Consider the following 10606-nt stretch of genomic DNA (forward strand, 5'->3'; position numbering starts at 1 on the left):
TCTAAGGTCTCTCCCTTGTTGTGAGTAGGGCTGTCACAAATTTGGGTCAATTCGAGGTCTGATAGAAAGGTTTAAAGGTGTTCACTGCATGGTCATTTAGGTCATTCCAATGAAGGTTGAAGTCCACAAGGAAGATCTGGGTAGCTTGATGATCGGCACTGATTGAAATGACTTCTATGACTTATTCAATGAAAGATAGGTTGTCTCCAGGAGGGTGGTAGATCAAGTGAAGTTTGCAAATGAATCTATCATTGCTAGCGATGTTGACGCAAAGATATTCGCCAGTGAGTGGAGCTGCGGTTTCTGAATGATTCACACAGTGTTATGGTAGATGCAGGCTACTCCCCCCTGGGTCGGTTAGCTCTATCTAGTCTGATGATGCTGTGACTAGGGGGACTAGTAAGTCTAGAATAGGAGCAGTTGAATCGTTTAGCCAGGTTTCTGTATGGATAACAAGATCAAACTCATGTGTGAGGATGAGGTCTTAAATATAAGGCACATGACTGCAATTGATGAGCATGCATTTCAGGTGGGTAATGGAGTAAACAGTGACAGATCGAGTGAGGTTGATACACTTGAGATTGGTATTGTCTTCCCTTCTAGGGTTGTAACTATGTTTCTATAGGGATTAGCCTGAATGGTTTAGCTTTGTCACAGACAAGCCTTGATTGTATCTTTAGTGGGGATCTAAGAAAGGAGGAGGGCATGGATGTCACCGTCTGATAGACAATCACTCAGTTTCCTGGGTCGAGAGGGGGAATTAGGGACAGGTGTGCTTTGCCATCAAAAATGAGGCGTGTGATGGTTGTGGTCAGGCAGCAAGACCACTTGGGAACCAATCCGATTCCTCAGGACTCTGTTCGGCCTTTGATTGAGCAACAACTCTGTGGTGATGGATATAAGTCTTTGCATTTCATCCTTGAGATGGAGTAGATTAAGTGAAATGTCGTCAGGGGGAGATTCCAAAGAGGCGTGGAGGCGGGTGATAATGGGTTGGGTTGGGGGTGAGGCCAGGTTGAGAGGGTAAGCGAAGAGTGGAGGAAGGGAGAATTTGTAGGTCAGGAAGGTCTTGCACTGCCACGCTTCTCCTTTGACCTCCTCATTCCTTAATATCATCTTTCTTTCTATAATTATGTTGGTTTTATAACAGGAAGGAAGGAAGGGCTGTCACAGTAAATCCTAGAACCAATCTGTCAAACGTCATAATCAAAAAACACGGGAGCAGTTTTATATAGCATAAACCCGACTCAAAGGTATTGGAGCACTTTCCGTGTACACATTTATTTTCTGTTTGCAAGTATGAGGAAATTAAGCAATTGAACAGAATCACAGGATGTTTTGCTGACATTGAGACTCGAACTTGGTTCCCCAGCTCTGAAGTCAGCATCTCTCCCTGTTGTACCACATCCTCTCCTCTCAACACTGACTCCTACTCATTTAGGGAAAATCGTTTGTCAAGCAGATGAGCGCAGAATGTATAGCGAACTAGCAGCTAGATGCATCAAACCAAAATCCGCTCGCAAAGGGGCAGATTCTCAGAATCTGCCCCTTTGCGACCGGTATTTTTGCATTTGGGATGCATCATCCCAAATGCAAAAATCGCAAATGGAGAAATCGCTAAATTGCGATTATTTGCATTTAAGGAATCTCAAATTGAGATTCCTTAAATGCAATGCATGAAAGTTTTAAAAATAGCAAATTCGCTAATAGGGCACGCAAATTACCATGAAGTACAACTTCATGGTAATTTGCAAAGACTTTGAAAAATGCACTAAAGTGCATTTTTCAAAGTTTCATGTTGCGCACAGATCAATTTCAGGGGTGCAACAGGGTGTCCTTTGGACACCCCTGCACCCTTGAAATCGCAATCTCAAGTTGCGATTCGCTAATTGCAATTCGCAAATTGAGATTGTCTTCCCATTCATTCCTATGGGCCTCTAGGCCCATAGGAATGAATGTGGAGGTATTCCTTAATTGCGACTCGCAATTTGCGAGTCGCAATTAAGGAATTCTAAGAAATCGCTATTTTTTTAGTGATTTCTTGATGCATTCCATTTTGCTATTCCTTAATAGCGAATCGGTATTTTTCGCTGTTAAGGAATCGCAAAATGGGTTGTTGATGCATCTGGGGGTACATCTATTAAGTTCTTTATTATTTGGGGGGGATCGTTTTCTGCATCAATATGAAAAGTTAAAAAAAGCTTCTGTAAGCGCAAATCGGATTCTGGCACTTGCGCTGTCACTTTTCCTTTTAACACGATAATTTTAAAGCTGGGCAACTAGTTGAGGGAGAAGAGGCGGGGGGGGGTTGTAGTGGAAAAAGCGCTTCTATAGAAATGCAGTCAAACCAACGTACAAGATGGCTGGCACTGCTTTGGAACGCATAATTGAAATGCTTCTTAATTGTGTATTCCAAAGGAGTGTCAGCAATTTTATATGGTGAGTTTAGTGTCCATGGAGAGGGGAGATGATGTGGTGTAGGGACTAGAGGGGCTGATCTTGAAGCTGGGAAACCAGGCTCGAGTTTTGACGGGAGACTCAAAATCCTGTCATTCTTGGCAAATGAATGAATCTCTCTGTGCCTGGGAATTAGTAATGCAACTGGTGCACATGTAAAGCGCTCCAATAGTTTGTGCTATCTTAAATTGCAAAAAATTAATTAATTTAACAAATAGAGCGAACAATGGAATATACAAGGGTGTATACAAATATAAGGGATTGTGGGAAACAACAGCAAGAGGGGGAAGGTGATAGAGACATAAGCAGAACACATGCATGTGCATAGAGTGCAAAGACGGGGAAAAATACCTTGGAAATGCACTGGCAGTGGCAAGACACTGGCTCCAAGCCACTGACCGCCAACCAGAAAGGACACTTGGTCTAAGCTCCAAGGAACAGCCGAAACCAATGAAAGACGAGCGGAAATGCAAACTGATGACGTGAGGAGCTGTTGCTGACCAGCGAGAAGCTAGAAAAGCAGAGTGACTGGCGAATTCTGTGAATGGTAAGTAATGGCTGGGCTGGGGAGCCGGGTCTAAGCCCCTATTACGATTTCTTTTTAATAACATAAGACTTCGTAAGCACAGCACAAGCGCTGCGCAAGCGAAACCTAAAAACTGGCAAATAGAAACTCCAGTCAGGGACAGAAGTCACTGTTTGTAACACCAAGCATGGAACAATTAAAAAGATAAATTAAGAAATACAAAACATATATAACAAATAGACGTGAAATTGTCCAAACATTTCCCTTTGCTTTGGTAACCCAAAGCAGTGGCAAAATTGCTTCTAGGGCAACAAAATGATTTGTCAGACTGGTAGAAGTGGGATACAATCAGGAGAGATATCAGATGTGAACCTCAGAATAGCCAATACAGTCATGGACAGGTCAGGTGGTCTTCCAAGCGAGCCAGTTTCTCATGGTCTTGGGGCATCTACATAGGGAACATAGCTAAACAGACTGTTTTGTCTCCAAAAGTTTAAAGCTGAACTGCTTCCATCAAGTGTACCCATTTGCCTGAAGTCAGTTGGTATTGCTCCACACCATAGTTACCTTTCAAACAAGTATATCTCGTCAGGGTCAGAAATGCCATGCTCTCTCATCTTCTGGAACATCTTAGAGCTCTTCTTGATAGCCAACTCATAGCGCTCACTGCGGGACAGGAAGTTGGCATCCTCATGCTGGAAATCAGGATCCTTTAGAACAAAGTTTTCTGTAAGGCCAAAAGAAAGAAAGGTGAGGGAGTATATCATAGGATAGGCATGAGGAAAAGGTACACCACTGGGGAGGCTTTAGGCAGAAGAACCTCTGGGGTAGGCTTGAGGCAGCCCTACACTAGAGGTTAACTAAGGTGAAGTATGAGGCTGAGGTACATAACGTGTACGAAGTTTGTATCAGACAAAGAGACATCTTAGGTGGGAGGGGGTAAATAACACGGAACACATAGAACATGCTTTAGGGGAGTGGTCTCAGTCCAAGATACACTTTTGGGAAGTGGGTGACAGGACAGTGTAATGTTAGCACTGTTAGATGAACCTGCATCAAATGTGGCAGGCAGTTAGAAAATTACACCCAGTGCACATATTCCATGTTTCATACAGATTCAATGGGGAAAAAGGCAAAGTTAAAGGGGGGTTGTTAAAACATTTTTCTTTTGGTAATACTTTCGGCACTGTTTGAAATTTGGCAGAGACTTACCACGTTTAGCTTACTCTGGGTTTTCTCAATTACTTGCACCTTCATCCGAGGGGGGCGATTTAAATAGGGGGCATCACAGATGGGTTTATTTGTTAATAAATTCAGTACCGTTTGAAGAATGAAATTGCTGGTGGTACTTGGATGTGGAAAGGTATGCCATGCGAGGTCAAAGGAACTCTGATAATTCCCAGACATTTACATGCCTGGTATAAGATTGTGCAATAAAAGCTATATAAGAAAAAAAGGCTAGCTAACACTGAACATGTATGTATGTTTATATGTGTATGTGTATGTATGTATGCATGTATATGGTATTTCTGTTGCACAAACCTAGTCAAAAGCAGCAGAACACTGGACAAGCATAAAGTCAAAGAGTAATAAAGGAATAAACTGGGTTGCGGACGGTTAATGGATTGTGATGTAGTGTTTGTTAAAGATGTGAGTCTTAACCCTTTCCCTGCGTGGGTAATTCTCCCATGCTGCGGGGGGTGGAGGGGGTGAACGCGGCACCGCGGTGCTCATGACGAGACCAGCTCGTCATGAGTCACGGTGGAGCTGTGCTCATGACAAGCTGGTCTCGTCACAACCACGCCCACTGATTAATTCGCCCGCACAGGCAGGGAATCAATCGGGAGTGGGCGGCGCGGAGCTGTTATGACGAGACCAGCTCGTCATGAGCACAGCTCCATTGTGACTCATGACGAGCTAGTCTCGTCATGATCATGCAAGGGGTTAAACTCTTCCCTAAATTGGTGAAACGTTGGGGTGATCCTGATGGATATGAGGATGTTATTTCAGATTCTGGTACATAAATGTAAAATGCTGCTGATTTTTCTTTTTTGAGCTTTTTAGTCTGCAGTCTGATGGTGTCTTGGGTATGGTCAGGTCTGGCCATGATGGCATTGTAAATGATGCAGTTTGTTTTGAAGAAGATGGCCAAAGAAGTTCCATCAGGATAGAGGTGATATGATCATATTTCTTCAGGCCCTGAATGAGACATGCTGCGGAGTGTAGGATGCCTCTAAATGGTGCCAGTATGGAGTTTGGGAGGCCATGGAGTAGGGCATTACCACTATCCAGATAAAGTGTAGAAAGGCTTGCAGCCTGCCAAGTACAACGCATCAGGCGTTAGACTAACACATTATAGTATGGAGGTCTGCATCACCGGATTAAAATGCATTTGTGACACATTTTAACCACCTGCATGCTGAGGATGAAGTAGGTAAGTGGCCGTGACTGTCAGAAGTGCATTGACTTCAGCGCGACATCCGAGTGGTCAATGAGGGCTGGGGTAGCGTGATGGGAAGCACAGAAAGCTACTAAGGCAGTAAGGCTCTGGATTGACAGGAGGCCTAAATATGCTTTTACATCTTGTGGTTACCCCAGGGGGTGCATTACATGGCTTATCTCGGAGGCAATTATGCGCAGAATTGCACATTATTTTTGGGAATTATGTTAGAAGAGGCAGGTAAATATAATTAAGCCGGTCTACACCACTCAAGTCTATGCAACTAAACTCCACGCCACTGTACTCTAGGTCACTCCACACAAGGGCACTCTACGGTTCTCTGTGCCACTCCACTCTTTGCCACTCTACACTATGCCACTCTACCCTATGTCACCGCCATCTATGCCTCACCACTCCACGCCACTTACTATATGGCACTCTCCTCTACGGCACTCAATTCCACTCCTCTCCACTCTGCACCATTTGACTCTATGCACTCTACCCCACTTCACTCTACCCCGCTGCACCACTCTACTCTGTGGCACTCCACTCTTCTCTACACCACTGTACCCTACAGCACTCCAGTCTACTCCGCCCCACCCTACTCTACGCCACTCCACTCAATGTCATTCTGTGGCACTCTACACCACTTTACTCTATGCCACTCTCCTCTACGCCACTCCACTCTACGTCACTCAATTCCTCTCTATGCCACTCTAAGCTAGTTTACCCCACTCCACTGTTTTGCACTCTAAACCACTTTACTCTCTGGCACTCTCTTTCAATCCATGCCGCTTTACACCAGTATAAGCCACTCCACTCTACTCTACGGCACTTTACTCTACGTCACGCTACGCCACTTCACCGTATGCCACTCTATATTACGCCCCTCTAAGCTATACTACTCTATACTATTCCACTCTTCTCTACTTTGTGCCGCTCGACTGTAGGCCACTCTATTGTACGCCACTCCACTCTACACCATTCTTCTATATGCCACTCCACTCCAGTCTATGCAAAGCCACTCTATGGCACTCTACTTTACGCCAACCTACTCTATGCCACTCCACTCTATGCCATTCCACTCCATCTACCCCATTATATTTTATGCCACTCCATTCCACTCTATACCACTTCACTCCACTCTTCTGTAGGCCACTCAACTGTATGCCACTTCATGCCAGTTCATTCTACTCTACCCCAGGCTACTCAACGCCAATCCACTTTACGCCCCTTCTCTCTATGCACTCTACTCCGCTTCACCCTTTGCAACTTTACTCTATGCCATTCTATACTGTGGCACTCCCCTCTACACCATTGCACTCTGCGCCACTCCACTTTACTCTACACTCCTCCATGCCACTCTATGCCACTCTACTCCACACCACTCTACGCAACTCTACTCTGCACAGTGCCACTCTATGACACTCTATGCCACTCCACTCTACGCAATTATACTCTATGCCATTCCATTCCTCTGGACGCCACTCTTTACCACTTTATTCTATTCCACTTTTCACCGCTCTACTCTATGCCACTCTACGCTACTCCATGCCAATCCACTCTACTATACGCCATTCCACTCAACACCACTCCACTTCATGCCACTCCACTCGATGCCACTCCACTCCACTCTACTCTATGCCACTGTTAATCACTCCACTCTATGCTATGCTACTCTATACCACTCCTCTCTATTCTAAGCTGCTCTGTTGCATGCCATTCTACTGTATGCTGCTCAACACTGCCCCAACTTGCGCCACTCAACTCTACTCTACGGCTCTCCACTCCACACCACTCTACTCTATACCACGCCACTACATTTTAGTCATGCCGAACTGCAGGCATGCTGCTGTAAAGTTTAAACCATGGCTGAAAGACATTGACAAAGCCAATATTTGTCACATAGGCGAGACCTCGTGGTTTTAGACAGGAGACACTGTTTTCCTGAGCCCGAAGCTGAGAGGCACCACCTTGTGTCCCAGTACTGCAGGCGCTTGCATTTGTAAACACTGCAGGTTTAACCCTGCCTTAGGGTGTTTGCAAACCCCCAACCCCCCCAATCCTACTGGCATCATCCCAAATTGTATTCGTGAGAATAGGCAAGAATGGTTTATGGTTTAATTTCTTATTTGAGGCGCAGAGAACTTCCCACCATTAACCCTTCTATTGCTAATTGCAAATGTGAAGCAGTTTTGTGCTTTATAGATAAAAATACCATCAAGAAACAAACGTGCATTGAAAAATGAAATGTTTAAAAAACAGCCAGCATATTTAGTTTGCTCACTAAAAAGCAATTTAAACATTTGATTACTGAGTTCCAGGTGTCCGTTTAAAAATATTGTCGGAGCTCACTTTGAAAGGGGTAACAATTACATGTGATTTATAAGAAGTAAAACTTGAATATGTTATTTTCACGTTTGCTTCTATGCAAGTCTGCATGAAAAATCACGTCTTGTAAGATTGTGAATCGCATATAATGTTTTTAGGACTCTGCCCTGCCCCTGGCTCTTACCAATCTCCCGTCTCCGTCGGCTCCGCTCTGCGCCCCCGTCCAGTATGTGCGTGAGAAGCTCGGGGTTGAAGGTGGCGGAGGCGCGCTCCCGCTGCAGGTCTGGGTGCGCGGGCATGGTCCGGGTAAAAGGCGATCTTGGGCTGCGGGGCTCTGAGATCTGTGGGGCGGCAAGGCACGGCACGGCACGGTACGGTGGTGCTGGGATGATGGGGCCTCGTGCGCAGCAGCTCCTTATTCTTCTACTCCTGGCGACTGCGCTTGAACACACTGCACGGAGGCGCAGCCCCGCCCCGCCCCCTACCTGTTTGGAACTGGTAAACTAAGTCGAACACCGTCCCATGCTTTAACATAGTGGGCAGAGAAAAATCAAGAGGTAAAAAATAGTCTTGGCCAGTCTTCATTGCGAAATTGTACTTCTGGACGTTATTTTCAGGATAAGTGTTTCATTAAATACACATATTGAACACCTGTAACTTACATATTTTTTTACTTTACTCTAATCAGTGTATGCGCAAATGATCCATGCATGTAACATTGGGCCACATGTATAAAAGGTTTTAGCGATCGCAAACGGAGAATCTGGCCTTTTACAAACGCTAAATAGCCATTGACATGTACTAAGCCTTTTGACATGTACTAACCCTATTTTGCGAGTCAGTAACCTATTAACGAATCGCAAAGTAGGATTTGCAAGTCGATATTAAGAAGGGGGGTGTTAAGGGCTTCCCTTACCTATAGCGAGTCGCAGGGGGATGTATAAATGTTTCGCGAACGGAATGCGGTCGCAAAACATTCGCAGTTTACCAACAACTTCAAGTTTATGGAAACCCATTTGCAAATGTGGCCAACATTTTTTTTTAAGAGCAGGCAGTGGTCCTATGGACCCCAGCCTACTCTTAGACAAGCATTTCCAATGCAATAGGTCTCACATTTACATGAGTTTCGTAAATGCTACACCTATTGCATTACAAATGCTAGTTTGTAAAAAATTATACCTTAATTTCGTCTGTGCCCCTTTGTTTAGACTAGCCATGTCTAAAGAAAGGGGCGTGGCCGCCATTAAAATGCAACAAAAAAAGCATTTGTTTGTCAAATTGACAAACAAAATTGACAAACAAATGCTTTTTAGAAAACGGGCCCCATGCCGCGCTTTCACTTTAATGGCAGCCACACCACTTTCCTTAGACTCAGCTCGTTTAAGGAAAGGAGCAACACCGATAATAAAGTGTAAGTGCAGCATGGGGCAATATATATTTTTAAAAAACATGCAGCCGCTTTTGGCTTGGCAAGTAAAGCAAAGGCGCAAACACCACTATCAGTGTTATGAGAGAGAATGTCCCGCATGCAACAGCAGGTATGCGAAAACCATTACATGAAATAGTGCTCGGAAGCTGCAATTAAAGCTTACCAAGCGACAACACTTGTAAAAGGGGGTGTCCTCATGGGAGGTTACAAATGAAGACAAGGCGGTACTAAGGAGGGACCAACAAGCCTGTTTACAAAACAGAAGCCAGCATTTACCGAAGGACACTGACACAAGCCAATGACAAATATGGGCGGAGAGTGGGCGGGCCTTCAAGTGCATACTAAAATACAGCATGCCTTGCATGCGATGACCAGGCTCAAACTAAAAATTGAAAAGAAAACTTTTAATTTTTGTTTTTGAAATGCATCCAATTTTCCTTTAAGAAAAACGGGCTGAATAAAAAAAAATGCTATTTAAAAAGCAATCACATATATGGCAGTCCACTGATCCCAGCAGGGCACCCTCCCTGTGATTTTGGCCATCCCCAAGGGGTCTCAAATTGCTACCTGCCTCATGAATACTGATGAGGCGGGTCCATTTACGACCCACAGGCAATATCACACAGTGTCAAACACAATGTTGAACATTGCATTTTGAAACGTCCTAATTGCGAGTCGCAAAAAGTCCCAATAAGGAACTCACAAAATGTAATGATCGTTCATGTGGCCCTGACTTCAGTATGTTTCTGTGTTTTACAATGGTAAGCAACTGACTCAGTTATGCATTTTCTTGTGTTTCTTTAACAGCGTTGCCTTTCTTTTTTTAACAACACATTTTATTGGGTTATTCTTCAAGAGGATGGGCAATAGCCCTACAATGGCCTGTAGGAGAGAAAGGATGATCACACAAATACCGAAATTTCTGCCATTAATCAACACCTGCCAAACATGTAGGTGAAGCAAAAGAAACAATGTGTAGACAGTTCTCGATCTCCATACTAGTACATACGACATAGTGGCATCGATATTCATATACAAACAGAGCTGCATAGCACGGTTAAGGTGAAGTAGAGACTAATGAGTAATAAAGATAAAGGGGCCCCACTCAGGGATCCGTATCCGGCAGGGGGGGAAGTTCGATACCTCGATATGTCACCCATCGGCCCCAGATCTTCCGGTGATTTGCAGGGCATCCCCAAGGAACACAGCTATCTCGGCTCCCATACATCTGTCTAACTCGGTCTTCCATTTACTCAAGGTCGGGGGAGATGTTGCTTTACACAGTTGTGCTATGTCCCTCTTGGCAATAGTAAGAGCCAGAAACAGTAAGTGCTGCTTGTACCTATTCCCCCCGATGTCGTCAGTGCTGTGTAAGAGGAAGAGTCGCGGGTCAAGTGGGAGCTACCACGATAGTAATTCATTC

At 44.6% G+C, this 10606-nt stretch overlaps 1 protein-coding gene across 1 annotated transcript in view; it reads right to left on the reverse strand.

The window, feature by feature from the left end:
• The window catches only part of LOC144770228 (peroxisomal acyl-coenzyme A oxidase 1-like), a 274407-nt gene extending 266286 nt beyond the window's left edge, over positions 1–8121 (reverse strand). Inside the window, exons 1-2 of the mRNA XM_078654563.1 lie at positions 7939–8121; positions 3551–3710 (exon numbers count right to left, since the gene is read on the reverse strand). Coding sequence (XP_078510689.1) covers positions 3551–3710; positions 7939–8053 — 275 coding nt within the window. The 5' untranslated portion in view covers positions 8054–8121. The remainder of the gene's footprint in view (positions 1–3550; positions 3711–7938) is intronic.
• Positions 8122–10606: the final 2485 nt, after the last annotated feature.

The sequence above is a fragment of the Lissotriton helveticus genome, chromosome 7, assembly GCF_964261635.1.
Source record: "Lissotriton helveticus chromosome 7, aLisHel1.1, whole genome shotgun sequence".
Classification (NCBI taxonomy): domain Eukaryota; kingdom Metazoa; phylum Chordata; class Amphibia; order Caudata; family Salamandridae; genus Lissotriton; species Lissotriton helveticus.